Here is a 20,117-nt window from a genome sequence, read left to right as displayed (position 1 = left end):
TATGGACAAAGGGGATCTTTGGCAGGTAAGGTAAAAGAGAATCTAAAAAGATTCTATCAGTAGATTAAGAGCAAAAGGGTAACTGGGGAGAGGATAGGTCCCCTTAAGGATCAGTGTGGTCATCTATATGTGGAACCATGGGAGATGGGCTAGGTCTTAAATGAAAACTCCTCGTACATATTTACTGAGGAGGAGGTCATGAAATCTTGGGAATTCAGGGAAGAGAACAGTGATATTTTGAAACATTGACATTACAAAAGTAGAGGTGTTGTCAGTCTTGAGGCACATAAAGGTGGATAATTCCTGACCAAGTGTATCCCAGGGCATTGTGGAAAGGGAGGGAAGAAATTGCCTGGGCCCTGGCAGAGGTTTTTGTGTATTTCTTAGCCATGGGTGATGTACCGGAATGTACAGGTAGCAAATGTGTCTGTATGTAAGAAGGGCTATAAGGGCAAGCCAGGGAGCTACATGTGATTGAGCCTAACATCAGTGCCGGGAAAGTTACTGGAGGGAATTGGAAGGCAGGATCTTTCTGCATTTGCAAAAGCAGGGACAAATTAGGGATAGTCAGCATAGCTTTGTTTCTGTGGAAAATGTGTCTCACGAATTTAATTGAGTCTTTGGAGAGGTGACAAGAAGATTGAAAAGGGCAGGGTGGTAAATGTTGTTTACACTGAGTTTAGCAAGGCTTTTGACGAGGTCTTGTATGGTAGGCTGTTCGGGAAGGTTAGATCGCGTGGAATCCAAGATGATCTTGTAGCCAATTGGGTACAAAATTGGCTTGGTGGACGGAGGAAGAGGGTGATAGTGGAGGATTGCTTTCCAGATTAAGGCCTGTGACCAGTGGTGTGCCGCAGGGATCAGTGCTGGGTTCCCTGTTGTTTGTCATACATTCTCACACAAATCGTGAATATATAAGTGGTATGATTACTAAGTTTGTGGATGACACCAAAATTGGTGATGAAGCGTACAGTGAATAAGGTTGTCTTAGGATACTACAGAGTCTCGGTCAACTTGGAAAGTGAGCAAAGAAATGGCAGATGGAATTCAAATGAGACGAGCGGTGATGCATTTTGGTAAGTTAAACCAGGGCAGGACATAAACAGTGAATGACAGGGCCATCACGAGTGTTGTAGAACAGAAAACTAGGGGTAAAAGTATGTAGTTCCCTGAAAGTGCTGACACAGGTAGAAAAGGTTTGTTTACAGCTACAGTCAATTGTTTATTGACTACAGCTCCGCCTTCCTATAATTCCAAGCAAACTCGTCTCCAAACTCCTAGACCTGGGACTCAACACCTCCCTTTGCAAATGGATCCTGGACTTCCTGACCAACAGACTGCAATCACTAAGGACAGGCAGCAACACCTCTGACACAATTATCTTCCACACTGGTGCCCCACAAGGCTGCGTCGTCAGCCCCTTTGCTCTACTTTGTACACACTCACGACTGTGTGGCCAGATTTTGCTTTAACTCCATTTACAAGTTTGCAGATGACACCACCGTAATGGGCCGAATCTCAAATAATGATGAGTCGGAGTACGGGAAGGAGATAGAAAGCCTAGTGGCATGGTGTCATGACAGCAATCTTTCCCTCAATGTCGGCAAAACAAAAGAGCTTGTCAGTGACTTCAGGAAGAGGTGCAGTGCACACGCTCCTGTTTACATCAATGGTGCTGATGTTGAGAGGGTTGAGAACTTCAAATTCCTAGGAGTGAACATCAGGTCCAACCATGTAGACGCCGTGGCCGAGAAAGTGCACCAGCACCTCTGCTTCCTCTGGCATGTCCCCTTTGACCCTCACCAACTTTTATTGATGTACCATAGAAAGCATCCTATTCGGATGCATCACAGCTTGGTATGGCAACTGCTCCGCTCTGCCCTAAGACAGCAAGAAACTGCAGAGAATTGTGGACACAGCTCAGCACATCACGGAAGCCAATATCTCCTCCATGGACTCTGTTTATACTTCTTGCTGCCTCAGTAAAGCAGCGGACATAATCAAAGACCTCTTCCCCCTTTCATCGGGCAGAAGATAGAAAAGCCTGAAAGCATGTACCACCAGGCTGGAGGATAACTTCTATCCCACTGTTATAGGACTATTGAGCAGTCCCCTAGTATGATAAGATGGACTCTTGATTTCACAATCTACCTAATTATGGCCTTGCACCTTCTTGTCTGCCTGCACTGCACTTCCTCTGTAACTGTAATAACTGTAACATTTTATTCTGCATTCTGTTATTGTTTTCCCTTGTACTACCTCAATGCACTTTTGTAATGAAATGATCTGTATGGATGGCATGCAAAACAAAGTTTTTCACTGTACCTCAGCACGTGCCAATAATAAACCAATTTACTAAAGCTGGTGAAGAAGGCATATGACATGCTTACCTTCATCAGATGGATCATTGAGTACAGGACTTGGGACATCTTGTAACAGCTGTACAAGACGTTGGTGAGATTGCATCTGGAATATTGTGCACAGTTCTGGTCACCATTCTATTCAGAAGCATGTGATTAAGCAAGAGAGGATATGAACATTGCTGGGACTGGAGGGATTGAGTTATTAGGAGAGACTGGATAGGTTGGAACTGTTTTTCCAGTAGTGAAGGGAGCTAAGTGATGAGCTAGCAGAGGTTTATAAAATCATGAGGGGTATAGTCACAGTCTTTTTTTCCCAGGGTAGATGAGTCTGAAACTAGAGGGCATATGTTTAAGGGAAGAGGGGAAAGATTTAAAGCAGACCTGAGGGGCAAGTTTTTCCACACAGAGATTGGTGGGTTTATGGAATGACCTGCTAGTGGAAGTGGCAGAGGCAGGCATGGTTCCAAAGTTTAAAAGACATTTGGACAGGTACATGGATGGAAAGGTTTAGAAGGATATGGATGAAATGGAAGCAAATGGGACTAGCTCAGGTAAGCGCCTTGCTCGGCATGGATGAGCTGGGCCAAAGGGCCTTTTTCGGTGCTGTATAACTCTATGACTAGACATTTTGGATGCGGGAGGAATGTTCCTAATAATGGGAATGTCCAGAACCAGGCGGGGGCAGTGGAAAGTTGCTGGGGTGGGTCTGTTTCTGGTCAAGAAAGAAGTGGAGGGCGGTGAGGCCATCATGATGGGAAATGGAGGTATATAGGAACTGGACGTTCATGGTGAAGATGAGGTTGTGCTTGCCAGAAAACTTAAAGCTATGGAAGATTTGCAGAGTGAGTGATGTGTCACGGACGTACGTGGGAAGGGATTGGACCAGGGGGACAGAGTAGTGTGCAGGTACGAGGATACGAGCTCCGTGGGGCCATAGATCTTCCCACCCTGTCCAACTACCTTGATTACGTTCATGTTCCTGTAGCATCATCGTGTTTTTTATGTTCCTCCAGCATCATCGTGTCTTTCATCTAGATTCCAGCATCTGCAGTCCTTTGTTTCTTTACCTTGATTACAGCTCCTTCCACCTTGTCTCTTGCAAGGACGTGATCCCTTTTTCTCAATTTCTGTGCCTCCACCACATCTGCTCCCATGATGAGGTGTTCCACTCCAGGACATCTAACTGTGACTTCCCCTCAACTGTGGTTGAGAGAGCTCGAACCCGTATCTCTGCCATTTCCCGCACCTCTGCTTTCACTCCCACCCCTCCCAGATCCAACAGGGATAGGGTCCCCCTTGTCCTCGCATTTCATCATACCAGCCTACATATCCAACACATCATTCTCTGCCATCTCCAACGGGACCCCACTACCAAGCACATCTTCCCCTCCCCACCCCTTTCTGCCTTTTGCAGGGACTGCTCCCTCTGTGACTCCATAGTTCACTCCTTCCCCTCCTCCTGCCCCACCCATCCTGCTCCCACACCAGAACTTTCCACTGCCCCTGCCATAGGTGCACCACCTCCATCCAGGGACCCAAACAGTCCTTTCAGGTGAAACAGAGATTTCAGCTGCACCTCCCTTAGTATCATCTATTGCATTCAGTGCTCCAAGTATGGCCTCCTCTACATTGCTGAGACCAAATGCAGACTACGTGACCGCTTCGCAGAACACCCGTGCTCTGTTCAAAACCGTGCTCTGTCCATAACCGCAATCTGAATCTCCCCGTTGCCAATCACTTCAACTCCCCTTCCCACTCTGTCACAGATATGTCGGTCCTCTGCCTCCTCCGCTGCCAGGAGAATTCCATGCGCAAACTGGAGGCAACAGCACCTCATTTTTCACCTTGGAACCTTGTAGCCTGATGGCATGAACATTGAATTCTCCCACTGTAATCCCCACACCCCTTCTCTTTCCCCGCCTCTCCCCAACCATGCTGTTTTCTTCCCTTTCCTAGCCTCTTTTTTTTCTACATCTTTTTTTTCCTCTCCTTACCTTTGATCCATCCCCCAGTGGATGTGCTCTCCCTTCCTCCCCCGCATCTGCCTATCACTATCTCTTACCTGCATCTGCCTATCATCACCTTATGCCCACCCTGCCTCCCCTCTTTTGTCCACCTATCACTGCTCTGCTTTTCCCTTCAATATATTGGGCTTCCCTTTTTCCTATCTTCAGTCCTGAAGAAGGGTCCTGACTCGAAACATTAACCACCTGCTTTTCTCCACGGATGTGCCTTGCTTGCTGAGTTCCTGCAGCATCATCATGTTCTTCATGGGGTCTTTGAGTATGGTGGCTGCTTTACTGAGGTGGTGAGATGTATAGACAGAGTCCATGGAGGGAAGGCTGGTTTTCGTGACGTGCTGAGCTGTGTCCACAACTCTCTGCAGTTTCTTGCGGTCTCAGGCAGAGCAGTTGCCATACCAAGCTGTGGTGCATCCAGATAGGATGCTTTTTATGGTGCAGCGATAAAAATTGGTGAGAGTCAATGGGGACATGCCAAATGTCTACAGCTTCCTGAGGACGTAGAGGCACTGGTGCACTTTCCTGGCTATGGTGTCTATGTGGTTGGATCAGGACAGGCTATTGGTGATATTCATTCCTTGGAAATTGAAGCTCTCCACTCTCTTGACTTCAGCACTATTGACTTGGACAGGACTGTGTGCACTGCATTGCCCCCCCACCTTCCTGAAGTCACTGACCAGCACTTGTGCTGAAATTGAGGGAAAGGTTGTTGTCATGACAACATGCCAGTAGGCTCTCTATCTCCTTCCTGTACTCTACAGTGGTGTCATCTGCAAACTTGCAGATAGAGTTAGAGCTGAACCTGGCCACACAGTCATGAGTGTACAGGGAATAAAGTAAGGGACTGAGGATGCAGCCTTATGGTGCACCAGTGTTGAGAATAATTGTTGCAGAGGTGTTGCTGCCTGTCCTTAGTGATTGCAGTCCATTGGTCAGGAAGTCACAAATCTGGTTGCAAAGGGAGATGTTAAGTCCCAGGTCTACGAATTCGGAGATGAGTTTGTTTGGAATTGTGGTGTTGAAGGTGAAGCTGTAGTCAATAAATAAAAGGGTAACATAGGTGTCTTTATTGTCCAGATGCTCCAGGGATGAGTGCAGGGCCAGGGAGATGATGTCTGCCGTGGACCTGTTTCAGTCGTAGGTGAATTGGAGTGGGTCGATATTGCACTGCAGTGGCTGTTGTCAGGTAGATTAATGGTGCTATTACGCTGTATTAATGTGCATTTGTGCAGGGGTGGGGGTTCATTGTTTTCACTTCTGAAAAATTCACAACAGATGTTTGTGTTCATACTCAGTTCACAGTATATTATTCAGATTCATGTTTTTATTGTAATTATGACAGTACAGTGACACAACTCTGTAATGATAAATCTTTTGGAGATGTTGGATACACAGTGTAGGGTAAGAAAGCATTTGGGCTTTAGGGTGAAAGCAGTAGAGTTGCACCTGAACTGTGGACCCAGTTTGGTATCTGCCAATGGATTTGAAAAAGTCTGACAAAATCTTTTACTTTAGTTAATTTATTGATTTGTGCAATATTTGCTTCACCCAGTGTCACATAGTAGGCATTATTTTGTTCCTGAAAATCAGTTCTCTGTCGTACAGTGCTTTGTGATTGATTTTCTTTGATACTTGTATACTGTAGCTGTAGTGTGTTTGTAAAGGAGAAAGCAAATGCTTGTGATGGTGGATTTTGTTTTGAGTGCTGTTGGAGCTACTATCATATTCCTGATTTGTTACTTGGGGTTGGCGAAAATGCATTTAGTTGCAGGGTACCAAGTGTCTTGCCTGCTCACCTGATGTGCTTTGTCAGGTTAAGTTTTTGGACAAGTGACATACCTCTCCCCAACCCCTTCCCAGAGATGATTGTTAGGCTGGGTAGTTGTGGTGTGGGTGATTGAATGTCATGTAGAGGTGGTTAGATTGTTTTGGAAAAAGGTTGTCTGGCATGAATGTTACCTCCTTTGGTGTCATTGAGTAGGGAACTCCAATATTTGATCTGTGAGTGTGAAGGTCCCATATATTTTTAAACTGTCGTGGTGTATGAATATGTGGGGTGCTTGCAGTGGTGGTTTTCCTCCTCTCTTTGTTAACCTAGATTTGGGAACTGGTGTGTAAGAAGCCTTGTCGTGGATATTTTGTAGCTGGTGCACACTGCAGCCATCGTGCACCAGTGATGGAGTGAGTAAATGTTTAGAAATGTGCACAGGGTATCATTCGTACCAATATATTTAAAAATCCACCAATATTTTCCATTGTGCATTGTTGAAGTAATTCTTCCTTCCACAGTCACTGTATAACCTTTTGTCTTCAGGATATCTACTCAATTTCAATAAAGGAGAAAAATATTAAAAAGAAAAGGTTCATCATAGAAATGACAGTTCAGCATTGTGAATCAGTGGTTACTTGGAAGAACTGTGGATTTTTGGTCCACTGAAGGTGTATTCATATTTTAGCTTAAAATGTTATGAATTGTAACAGTTCCAAACATTTCAGGCATTCAATCATATTTAAAACAAACTGAACAGTGATTTACTTGCATCATTCTCCAAAGATATTTGAATAGGTAATTAAAATTAATACTTGACTTGATTTACTGACAACTTTGTGTCTGGTTATATTTTACAGAAAGGACTGGGAAGATTCTGGATGAGTTTTTTCAGTTCTATGAGGAACAGTATCCATTGGCTCTCTTCAATAAGATTCGATATGAGGTTGAAGATAATGGTGGACCCCAACCTCAGCTTCTTCAAAGAAAGGCAAGTGAACTGGCAGTTATAAATTTCCCATAAGTACCAAATTATAAAAGGAAGTGGGCAAATGATTCATTGGTGCAGAAAAAGGACAAAAAGATGGAAAAGTGCTGTGGAATAAGGAAGAGATAAACCTTTGGACATTTGGTGCTAAGGTGTTGTCTGGGAGGAGGCTGTGCAATGTTTATTAATTTTAGGAGGCAGTAATTTTGTAATCAGAAGTGTTTTTTGGTTTGATAGCATGTAACTAATTTCAGATTTCGAAGCTGCATTGGGTCACCACTGCTTCTAGATATAGCCATCTCCCCCTCATGCGATCCAAAGTCCAATCGTCAAATCTATAGCACCAAACCTCCAAACCCAACACTTCAGTCTTCATTCACTACATATAATATTTGTTGGAGTTCCTGATGATTTTGGTAAACTAGAAGAGTCTGGTATGTGTCACCATGTTCATTCACTCCGTGACTCCACATTTTGCCTGCTGCATATATTAGGGAACTTGTGCTGTTTGAAGCACTTTGGGAAGTTTTGGGATCTTAAAGGTGCTACATAAATATACGTACAAGGTTCTGCTGAGGGAAAAAGACTTTTATTTGGAAAGCGCCTTTCATGACCTCGGGACATGAGGTTGCAAAATTTTTGAATTTCCTCCAGGAGAGCTTTTTGACGCAGTATTTAGATAGACCAACTGGAGCATTACTGGACCTTGTCTCGGGGAATGGAGCTGGTCAAGTGGAGGGAATGTCAGTGGGGGAGCGTTTTGGAGACGGTGACCATAACTCTGTATATTTCAAAGTGATTATGGAGAAAGAAAGATCATCTGTACAGAGAGGACAGGTTACACCCGAACCTGAGGGGGGCCAATATCCTTGCGGCCAGGTTTGCTATGGTGGTTCAGGAGGGTTTAAACTAGATTGCGAGGGGGAAGGGAACCGGAGGAGTAGGTCAGAGGAAGAAGGGGTTGGGGAAAGATCTGACAGGTAGAGAGGCTTTGAAGAAGGAGAAGCAGAGTACAGGCTACAAAAGTAGTAAGGTGGATGGGCTAAAGTGCATTTACTTAAATGCGAGAAGCATCAGGAATAAGGGAGATGAACTGAGAGCTTGGATAAGTACATGGGACTACAATATTGTGGCTATTACGGAGACATGGCTGACATCAGGGCAGAAATGGATATTGAATATTCCTGGTTTTCAGTGTTTTAAAAAGGATGGGGGGGGGAGAAGAGGAGGAGGGGTGGCGGTACTGGTCAGGGACACTGTTACAGCTGCAGAAAGGGTAGATAATGTAGAAAGATCCTCTAGAGTCAATATGGGTGGAAGTTAGGAACAAGAAAGGGGCAGTTACCCTCCTGGGAGTATTCTATAGGCCTCCCAGTAGCAGTAGGGATACTGAGGAGCAGATTGGGAGGCAGTTTTTGGAAAGATGTGAAAATAACAGGGTTATTATAATGGGAGACTTCAACTTTCCAAATATTGATTGGCACCTACTTAGTGCCAAGAGTTCAGATGGGGCGGAGTTTGTTAAGTGTGTCCAGGACGGATTCCTGATGCAGTATGTTGACAGGCCAACTAGAGGGAATGCCATATTAGATCTAGTTTTAGGTAATGAACCGAGACAGTGGGTGAGCATTTGGGGGACAGTGACCATTGTTCCATAACCTTTAGAATTGTCATGGACAGGGATTGGAGCAAAGAGGACGGGAAGATATTTAATTGGGGAAAGGCGAATTATGAGGCTATAAGGCGAGAACTTGGGAGTGTAAATTGGGATGACAGTTTTGAAGGGAAATGTACTATGGAGATGTGGTCGATGTTCAGGGATCTCTTACAGGCTGTTAGGGATAAATTTGTCCCGGTGAGGCAGAGAAGGAACGGTAGGGTGAAGGAACCGTGGGTGACGAGAGAGGTGGAACAAATAGTTAGGAAGAAGAAGGCAGCATACATAAGGTGTAAGCAGCAAGGATCAGACAGAGCTCGTGAGCAATATAGAGTAGCAAGGAAGGAACTTAAGAAAGGGCTGAGGAAAGCGCGAAGGGGACTTGAAAAGGCTTTGGCGAGTCGGGTTAAGGGGAATCCCAAGGCTTTTTTCTCGTACATAAAGAGCAGAAGGATGGCTAGGGTAAAGGTAGGTCCAATTAAAGACAAAGGTGGGAGGATGTGTCTGGAAGCTGTGGAAGTGGGTGAGGTTCTCTTCAGTATTCACCAAGGATAGGGGTCTTGATGATGCTGAGAACAGTGTTGGTGAGGGTAATGTTCTAGAGTATGTAGATATTAAGAGAGAGGATGTGTTGGAGTTGTTAGAAAATATTAAGACAGATAAGTCCCTGGGGCCTGACGGAATATTCCTCAGGCTGCTTCATGAGGCGAGGGAGAAGATTGCTGAACCGTTGGTTAGGATCTTTGAGTCCTCGTTGTCCATGGGGATGGTACCAGAGGATTGGAGGGTGGCGAATGTTGTCCCCTTATTCAAAAAAGGTAGTAGGGATAGTCCAGGGAATTGCAGGCCGGTGAGCCTTGCGTCTGTGATGGGTAAGCTGTTAGAAAGGATCCTGAGACAGGATCTATGAGCATTTGGAGAAACATGGACTGATTAGGGACAGCCAGCATGGCTTTGTGAAGGGAAGATCTTGCCTCACAAGCCTGATAGGGTTCTTTGAGGAAGTGACCAGGAAGATTGATGAGGGTAGTGTAGTAGATGTGGTCTACATGGATTTTAGTAAGGTGTTTGACTAGGTTCCGCATGATAAGCTTCTTCAGAAGGTCAGAGGCCAAGGGATCCAGGGATGCTTGGTCGTGTAGATTCAGAATTAGCTTGCCTGTAGAAAGCAGAGGGTCGTGGTGGAGGGAGTGCATTCGGATTGGAGGGCTGTGACTAGTGGTGTCCCACATGGATCGGTTCTGGGACCTCTACCTTTTGTGATATTTATTAACGACTTAGATGAGGGGGTGGAAGGGTGGGTTAGCAAGTTTGCAGATGAGACAAAGATCGGTGGTGTTGTGGATAGTGTGGAGGGCTGTCGAAGCTTATAGAGGGATATTGATAGGATGCAGAGCTGGGCTGACAAGTGGCAGATGGAGTTCAATCCAGAGAAGTGTGAGGTTGTACACTTTGGAAGGACAAACTCCAAGGCGGAGTACAAGGTAAATGGCAGGATTCTGGGCAGTGTGGAGGAGCAGAGGGATCTGGGGGTTCATATCCACAGAACACTGAAAGTCGCCTCACAGGTAGATAGGGTAGTTAAGAAAGCTTATGGGATGTTAGCTTTCAAAAGTTGGGGGATCGAGTTTAAGAGCCGCGAAGTGATGATACAGCTTTACAAAACTCTGATTAGGCCACACTTAGAGTACTGTGTCCAGTTCTGGTCGTCTCATTATAGGAAGGATGTGGAGGCATTGGAAAGGGCGCAGAGGAGATTTACCAGGATGCTGCCTGGATTAGAGAGTATGGATTATGAGGAGACTAAAGGAACTTGGGCTGTTCTCATTGGAGAGAAGGAGGATGAGAGGAGACATGATAGAGGTATACAAGGTATTAAGAGGAATAGATAGAGTGGACAGCCAGCGCCTCTTTCCCAGGGCACCAATGCTCAAAACAAGAGGACGTGGCTTTAAGGTAATGGGTGGGAAGTTCAAGGGAGATGTCAGAGGGAGGTTTTTCACCCAGAGAGTGGTTGGTGCATGGAATGCGCTGCCTGGGGTGGTGTTGGAGGCTGATACATTGGACAAGTTCAAGACGTTGTTAGATAAGCATGTGGAGGAATTTAAGATGGAGGGATATGTGGGAGGAAGGGGTGAGATAGTCTTAGGTGTGGTTTGAAGGGCGGCACAACACGGTGGGCCGAAGGGCCTGTATTGTGATGTATTGTTCTATGGGTCTATCATAACTAAAGTTTAAATTAGGGGAAGGCCATTTTCATTAAAATAAGATGGGACTGGGCGAAGGTAGACTGGGTGCATCTACTTGCAGGTAAGTCGATATCTGCACAGTGGGAGACATTCAAAAGAGAAATAGCAAGAGTTCGGGGCCAGTATGTTCCTATCAGGGTGAAAGCCAGGGGTAGCAAGTACTGGGAATCCTGAATGGCAAGGGATATTGCTGGTCAGATAAAGAGAAGAAAGGGAAACATGGCAGGTATAGAGAACTAAAGACGAGGAGGCCCATCAAGAATATAAAAAATGCAGGGTGATAGTTAATAAGGAAATTTGGAAGGCAAAGAGGGGTCACAGTATATCACTGGCAAACAGGATTAAGGTAAATCCAAAGGTATTATAAGTATATTAAGGACAAAAGAATAACCATGGAAAAAGTAGGGCCGAACTGGGGGCAACTAGCAATCTGTGTGGAGCCAGCAGGTAGAGGTGATGTCCTAAATGGATACTAATCATCGGTGCTCACTAAGAAAATGAGTGAAGAACTCAGTAAAGGGGAAAGTGAAATTCTAGTGTGTGTCCCCATAAATAAAGAAAAGGTGCTCATTCGTGGTCTTGATGGTGGATAAATACCCAGGTCCAGATGAGATTTTACCAGGCTGCTATGGGAGGCAAGGGAAGAGATTGCTGTGGTTCTGGCTAAGATTTTTAAATCTTCGTTGGCTACAACTAGGTAACAGATGACTGGAGAACAGCAAATGTGATCTCCAAGAAGGGCAACAAGGAAAGGTCTGGCAATTACAGACCTGTGAGCCTAACATCAATCGTGTGGAAGTTATTGGAGAAAATTCTAAGGAACAGCATTGATAATCACTTGGAAAAGCAGGCACTGTTCAGAGAGAGCCAGCATGGCATTGTCAAGGCCAGGTCTCGTCTGACCAATCTGATTGAATTTTTTGAGGTGGTAACAGTGGTATTGGTTTATTATTGTCACTTATACTGAGGTACAGTGAAAAACTTGTCTTGCATACCGTTCATACAGTGCAGTTACATTGAGTTAGTGCAGAGTGTATTGAGGTTGTACAGGGTAAAGACTAGTGCAGAGTGTATTGAGGTTGTACAGGGTAAAGACAGTAACAGAATACAGAGTAAAGTGTCACAGCTACAGGGAAGTGCACTGCAGGTGGATAATAAGGTGCAAGGTCAAACAAGGTAGATTGTGAGGCCAAGAGTCCATCTCAACATATAAGGGAACCATTCAATAGTATTATCACAGTGGGATAGAAGCTGTCCTTGAGCCTGGTGGTATGTGCCCTCAGGCTCCAGTATCTTCTGCCCGATGGGAAAGGGGAGAAGAGAGAATGACCCGGATGGGTGTGGTCTTTGATTATGCTGGCTGCTTCGCGAAGGCAGCGAGAGGTATAGACAGAGTCCACGGAGGGGAGGCTGGTTTTCGTGATGCACTGGGCTGTGTCCACAACTCCGCAGTTTCTTGCGGTCCTGTGCAGAGCAGTTGCCATACCAAGCCGTGATTCATCCAGATAGGATGCTTTCTGTGGTGCATCGATTAAACATTGGTGAGTGTCAATGGGACATGCTAGATTTCTTTAGCCTCCTGAGGAAGTAGAGGCACTGGTGAGCTTTCTTGGTCGTGGTATCTATGTGGTTGGACTAGGACAGGCTATTGTTCACTCCAAGGAACTTGAAGCTCTGAACCCTCTCGACCTCAGCATCGTTGATGTAGAGAGCTGCATGTATACCACCCCCTTTCCTGAAGTCAATGGCCAGCTCTTGTTTTGCTGATATTGAGGGAAAGGTTGTTGTTATTGACACCATGTCACTAAGCAATGAATGTTTCTCCTCTGTTTTCACTGTGGAGAAAGACATGAAGATGTCAGAACCAGGAAAAGTTAATGGGGAAGTCTTGGCGATAGTCTGCATTACAGTAGAGGAGGCGCTGGACGTCTTAAAGTGTACGAAGGTCTCCAGACCTGACTACGTATATCTAAGAACACCATGGAAGGCTAGAGAAGAAAATATGGGTGCCCTGGCTAAGATATTTGCATCACTGTTAGCGATAGGTGAGGTGTCAGTAGACTGGACAACAGCCTTTATTTAAGAAGGGCTGCAAAGAGAAACCTGGGAACTATAAACCAGTAGGCCTAACATTTGTGATAGATAAGTTACTGGACTTTGTTCAGGGGAGGTCATGTCTTATGAACTTGATTGAGTTTTTTTGATGATGTGACCAAGAAGGATTGATGAGGGCAGGGTGGTAGGCGTGACCTACGTGGACTTCGGTAAGGTCTTTGATAAGGTTCCATGTGGTACGCTTTTCTGGAACATTAGATCTCATGGAATCCAGGGAAGGCTGGCTAATTGGATACACAATTGCCTTGATAGGAAGCAGAGCGTGATGGTGGAAGGTTGTTTGTCAAATGGAGGCCTGTGCCTCGGATTGATGCTGGGCCCATTTGTCATCTATATCAATGATTTGGATAAGAATGTACAAGGCATGGTTAGTAAGTTTGTAGGTGACATTAAAATAAGGGTATAATGGAGAGTGAAGAGGGCTATGAAAAACTACAGAGGGATCTCGATCCACTGAGTAAGAGGGCCAAGGAATGGCAAATGGAGTTTAATTCAGATAGGTGAGGTGTTCCATTTTGGAAGGTTAACTCAAGGTAGGAATTTCACAGTGAATGGCAGGGCCCTGGGGAATGTTGTAGAACAGAGGGACCTTGGAGTTCATTTACATCGTTCTCTGAAAGTGGAGTCACAGGTAGACTGGGTAGTGAAGAAGGCTTTTGGCACATTGGACTTTATCTGTGCTGTATGACTATGTGTAGGCCCTTGGGCCCAACCAGTCCACACCGACCGTGGTGCCCACCCAGCTGGTCCCAATTTCCTGCATTCAGCCCCTATCCCTCCAAGCCTTACCCCTCCATGTACCTAACCAAGTGCTTCTTAAATGATACTATTGTCCCTGCCTCTACCACTTCCTCTGATAGCTCATTCCATCTGCTCACTATCCTCTGTGTGGAAAAAGTTGTTCCTCAGGTCCCTTTTAAATCTTTTCCCTCTCACCCGAAAGCTATGCCCCTTAATTTTGGAATCCTTGGGGAAGAGATTGTTGCCATCGACCTTACCTCTGCCACTCATTATTTTAAACACTTCAATAAGGTTGCCCCTCATTCTCCGAAGTTCCAATGAATAAGGAGTTAGCCTGGCCAATCTCTCCCTGTAACTCAGGCCCTCTAGTCCTGGCAACATCCTCATAAATCTTGTCTGTACTCTTTCCGGTTTAACCGTGTCTTTCCTATAACAGGGTGACCAAAACTGTGCACAGTACTCCAAATGTGGCCTCTCCAATGACTTGTACAACTGCAACATAATGTCCCAACTCAATACTCAGACTGATGAAGGCTAATGCGCTGTACGCCTTTTTCACCACCTTGTCTACCTGTGATGCAGCTTTCAGCAAACTATGCACTTGTACTCTTTGGTCTCTCTGTTCCATTACCCGCCCTACTGCCCTACCATTCATAGTACAAGTCCTGCGCTGGTTTGACTTTCTAAAATGCATCACCTCACACTTATCTGTATTGAAATCCATTTGCCGCTCCTTGGCCCACTTCCCTAACTGATCAAGATCCCCCTGTAATCTGCGATAACTTTCTTTACTATCAACAACACCTTCTAATTTTGTGTCATCTACATACTTGCTGGTCAAGCCTTGTGCATTTGCATCCATATCATTTATATAAATAACAAATAACAATGGTCCCTACCCAGATCCCTGAGGCACACTACTAGTCATCTCCATTCTGAGAAACAATCTTCAACCACCACCCTCTGCTTCCTACCTCTGAGCCAATTTTGAATCCGCCTGACTAGCTCTCCCTGGATTCTGTGGGACCTAACCTTCCAAACCAACCTGCCATGCAGGACCCTGTAGAAAGCCTTGCTAAAGAAGGCCTTGTATAGACAACATCCATTTCATCAGTCAGGGCATTGAGTTTGAACGTTGGGAGGTCATGGTGCGATTGTACAATGCACTGGTGAGGCTGCTCTTGGAGTATTCTGTTCAGTTTTGGTCACCCTGCTATTGGAAAGCTGTTAAACTGAAAAGAGTGCAGAAAAGATTTACAAAGACATTGCCGGGACTCGAGGGACTGAGTTGTAGGCGGAGTTTGGACAGGCTAGTACTTTGTTCCTTGGAGCATAGGAGACTGAGAAGTGATCTTATAGAAATGTATAAAATCATGAGGGCATAGATAGGGTGAATGCACACAGTCTTTTTCCCAGGGTTGGGGAATAAAGAACTCAGAGCATTGGTCTAAGGGGAAATATTTGATAAGAACTTGAGAGGCAATTTTTACACAGAGATACATGTGTAGAATAAGCTGCCAGGGGAACTAATTGAAGCAGGTACAATAATAAACTTTAAAAGACAGTTGGACAGGTACATGGATAGGAAAGGTTTAGAAGGTTATGGGCCAAATACTGACAAATGGGACTCGCTTAGATGGTCATCTTGGTTAGCATGGACTGGTTGGGCCAATGGGTCTGATTCAGTGCTGTCTGACTCTGATTCTACAACATGAATGGTAAGGTCCTAGGGAGTATTGAGGAACAGCAGGACCTTGGTGTGGAGTCCAAGTATCCTTGAAATGTAGCATTGCAGCTAGAAAAGGTGGTTAAGACGACATGGGACCCTGGCCTTCATTAATCGGGTCATTGAATGCAAGAGCAGGGAGGTTATGCTCCAAATTTATAAAATATGGTCAGACCTCGGCAAGAGTATTGTATGCAAATCTGGTCACCACACTTTAGGAGAGATGTGATAGCACTGGAGGAGGTGCAGAGAAGATGCACCAGAAAATTGCCTGGGATGGAACATTTCAGTTATGAAGAGAGACTGGAGAGGCGAGGTCTGTTTTCCCTGAAGCAGAAGAGGTTAGGAGGGGACGTGATTGTGGTACATAAAATTATGATGGATATAGATAGGGTAGACTACAGGAAACATCTCCCCTTATCAGTTGGGACACTGAGTACAGGAGCTGGGACATCATGTTACAGCCATACAAGACATTGCTGAGACTGCACTTGGAGTATTGTTTGCAGTTCTCATGACCAAACCATAGGAGGATGTGATTAAACTGGAGAGGTTGCAGAAAAGTTTGTCAGGGATGTTGCTGAGACTAGAGGGCTTGAGTTATAAGGAGAGGCTGGACAGGCTGGGAGTGTTTTCCCTGGAGCAAAGGGTGCTGAGGGGTAGGCTTATAGAGGTGTATAAAATCACCAGGGGCATAGGTAAGGTGGATGGTCACGGTCTTTCTCACAAGGTAGGGAGTCTAAAAGTAGAGGGCATAGGTTTAAGGTGAGATGGGAAAGATTTAAAGGGAACCTTAGGGGCAAGTTTTTGCACAGAGGGTGGTATGTGGAACAAGCTACCAGAGGAAATGGTAGAGGGGGTTACAATTACAACACTTCTAAGACAGTTGGACTGAAACATGGGTAGGAAAGGTTGAGAGGGATATGGGCCAAACGTAAGCAAATGGAACTAGCTCAGGTTGGGACCTTGGCCAGCATGGACGAGTTGGGCTGAAGAGTTTGTTTCCCTGCTGTACGACTCTGACTCCATAAAACTAGAGGACATAGATTTAGGGTAAGGGGTAAGAAATGCAGAGGGGATCCAAGGGGACTTTTTTCTACCCAGAAGGTGGTGAGTGCCTGCAATGCACTGCCTGAGTGAGTGGTGGAATTGGACTCACTGACACATTTAGGAAGTGACTAGATGAGTGAATAGAAGGCCAAGGGACAAGTTCTGGAAGGTGGGCTAAATATAGGTGGGTGCCCATTGGTCAGTATGAGTGTGGTGGCCTGCATGGCTGTATCGATGCTTTATGACTCTAACATCATAAAAGGCTTTAAAAAGGATTTATTTAATTACCACTCTCATCTTCCATCCAGGCACATTGAACTCTATATTAAATTCAACAGTTCCAGATAATCATTCTTTCCGATCTGTTTCTGAACTGGCAGTTCTCGTGTAATATTGTGCACCTGGAACATTAACTCTGTTTTTCTCTCTCCACAAATACTACTAGATCTGCTAAATATTCATAGTATTTATTTTTATTTTAGATTTCCAGCAGCTCCTATGTTCTGCTTCTCACAGCTCCAGCATATAATTTTTCTCTCTCCACTGCCTTTGTTTATCTTCCTCCATTTGCACTCCTTCAGACAGATTAACAAGCATTCATTTTCCTATTTTAGATGGTATCAGAAACATCTGTGGAACCTAGGCAAACTTGATTTCCACCCTCTCATAGAATTCCTTTGTTCTCTCCACTTCCCTCCTCCTTTCCTTCTCTGCAACTTAAAACATACATGTTTTCTCAGTTTTCCAGTTCTCATGAAAAGTTATTGATCTGAGAAGCTAAATGTTTCTCTCTACAGATGTTGCCTGACCTGCTGACCATCCCCAGCATTTTAGTCATATAGCGTGGAAGCCGTCCCTTTGACCCAACTGGTCCATGCTGACCAAGATTCCCATCTAAGCTAGTCCCATTTGCCTGTGTTTGACCCATATCCATCTAAACCTTTCCTATCCACATAGCTGTCCAAGTGCCTTGTATATGTTAATGTAACTGCCTCAGCCATTTCCTCTGGCAGCTTATACTACAGATACTGACCACACTGTGGGTGAAAAAATTGTCCTTCGGGTTCCAATTAAATATCTTCCCTCTCACCTTAAACCTGTCCCTTCTAGTTCTTGATTCCCCAGCTCTGGGGGGTGGGGGGGGGGGGGGGGGGGGGAACTGTATGCTTTCACCCTATCTATGCCTCTCATGATTTTATACACCTCTGTAAGATCACCTCTCATTCTCTGACGTTCCAATGGAACAAGTCCCAACCTGTTCAACCTCTCTTCATAACTCAGTCCCTCAAGTCCCGGCCATATCCTCGTAAATCTCCTCTGCACTCTTTCCAGCTTAATGGCATCTTTCCTATAGCCAAGCGACCCAAATTGAACACAGTATTTCAAATATGGCCCCACCAATGTCTTGTACAACTGCAACATAACATCCCAACTTCTGTACTCAATACTCGACTGATGAAGACCAGCATGCTGTCTCCCTGTGATGCCACTTTCAAGAACCATGTATTTGTACTCCTAGGTCCCTCTGTTCTACAACACTCCCCCAGGGCTCTGCCATTGACTGTGAATATCCTATCCTGATTTGTTTTCCCAAAGTGCAACACCTCGCACTTATCTGAATTAAACTTCATTTGCCATTCCTCAGGACACTTACCAAGCCCATCAATATCCCTTTTAATTCTGATAACCATCTTTACTGTCAATGATGCTACCTATTTTAGTGTCAGCTGCAAACTTATAAACCATGCCTTGTTCATTTTTATCCAAATCATTGATATAGATGACAAATTGTAATGGGCCTAGCACCAACTCCTGGGGAACATCACTAGTCACGGGCCTCTAGTCCAGAAAAACAACCTTCCACTATCATCCTCTGCTTCTTACCATCAGGCCAATTGTGTATCCAATTAGCTGGTTCCCATGCGATCCAACTTTCCGTTGCGGCCTACCTTGCGGAACCTTATCAAAAACCTTCAGTTCATGTAGACAGGGTGGTAGGTGTAGTCTATATTGACCTCTTGGTTCCTACTTCAAAAAAACTCAATCATTGGTGAGACTTGATCTCCCACACACAAAAGCCATGCTGACTATCCCAAATCAACTCCTGTCTTTCCAAATGCTTGTATATCTTATCCCCCAAAATGTTAGGCTGGTCTATAGTTTCCAGTATAGTGCCTCTCACTTTCAAGCCATCATTTTGCCTGCAAACAACCTACTCCAATCAACTTCTGCAAGTTGCTATCTAATACCGTCAAAATTTGCCATGTCCCAATTTAGAACTTGTGGACCAGATCTGTCCTTTTCCATGACTAATATAAAACTAATAGAACTATGGTTGCTGGTTCCAAGTGTTGCCTGCTGACACATCAGTCACTTATCCTGCTCTATTTCCTAAGAGTAGGTCAAGCTTTGCCCTCTATATTGCCTGAGGAAACGTTCCTGAACACACTTAAAAAAAATTTCACCCTATCTAAGCCCTGAGCACTATGGCAGTCCCAGTCTATATCAAGGAAGTTAAAATCCCCTACAATAACCATCCTATTATTGCAAATTTCTGCAATCTCCTTGCATATTCTTCTAATTCCTGTTGACTATTAGAGGGCCTATAGTACAATCCCAAAAAAGTTTTCTACCACCATTTGGATAGGCAGAGTCTGAGAAGGTAGTAGTTGAAGGTTGTTTCTCGGAATGGAGGCCGGTGACAAGTGGTGTAACGCAGGGGTCGGTGTTGGGATCTTTGTTATTCGTTATTTGTATAAATATTTGAATGTGAATGCACAAGGCTTGATTAGCAAGTTTGCAGGTGATACAAAATTAGGAGGTGTTGCTGATGATGAAGAAGATTATTGTAGATTACAGGGGGATCTTGATCAGTTAGGGAAGTGGGCAGAGGAGCGGCAAATGGATTTCAATACAGATAAGTGTGAGGTGATGTATTGGAAAGTCAAACCAGTGTACACTCCCTAGTGCCCTACCATCTCTACTATGAATGGTGGGGCACTAGGGAGTGTAATGGAACAGAAGGATCTGGGAGTACAAGTGCACAGTTCGTTGAAAGCGGTATTACAGGTAGACAGCGTGGTGGAAAAGGTGTTCAACATGCTGCCCTTCAGTCAGGGCATTGAGTGTAGGAGCTGGGACATTGTTGCAGTTGTGTAAGTCATTGGTGAGGCCACACTTGGAGTACCGTGTACAGTTTTGGTCACCCTGTTATAGGAAAGACATAGTCAAACTGGAAACGGTGCAGAAAAGATTTATGAGGATGTTGCCAGGACTGAACGGCCTGAGTTATAGGGAGAAGTTGGCCAGACTAAGTCTGTTCCTTGGAGCATAGGAGAATGAGGGGTGATCTTATCGAGGTTTAAACAATTATAGATAAGGTGGACAGTACCATGGCATGGGAGTTCAAAACTAGGGGCATAGATTTAGGATGAGAGGG

General features: G+C 44.9%; 1 protein-coding gene across 1 annotated transcript in view; it reads left to right on the top strand.

The window, feature by feature from the left end:
- Positions 1–20,117, top strand: part of LOC127582165 (protein Niban 2-like) — a 212,558-nt gene that overhangs the window by 63,468 nt on the left and 128,973 nt on the right. Inside the window, exon 2 of the mRNA XM_052037227.1 lies at positions 7,013–7,143. Coding sequence (XP_051893187.1) covers positions 7,013–7,143 — 131 coding nt within the window. The remainder of the gene's footprint in view (positions 1–7,012; positions 7,144–20,117) is intronic.

The sequence above is a fragment of the Pristis pectinata genome, chromosome 23 (genome assembly GCF_009764475.1).
Source record: "Pristis pectinata isolate sPriPec2 chromosome 23, sPriPec2.1.pri, whole genome shotgun sequence".
In the NCBI taxonomy this organism is placed as follows: Eukaryota; Metazoa; Chordata; class Chondrichthyes; order Rhinopristiformes; family Pristidae; genus Pristis; species Pristis pectinata.
Note: the sequence above shows the minus strand (reverse complement) of the source record. Positions and strands in the feature narration are given on the sequence as shown.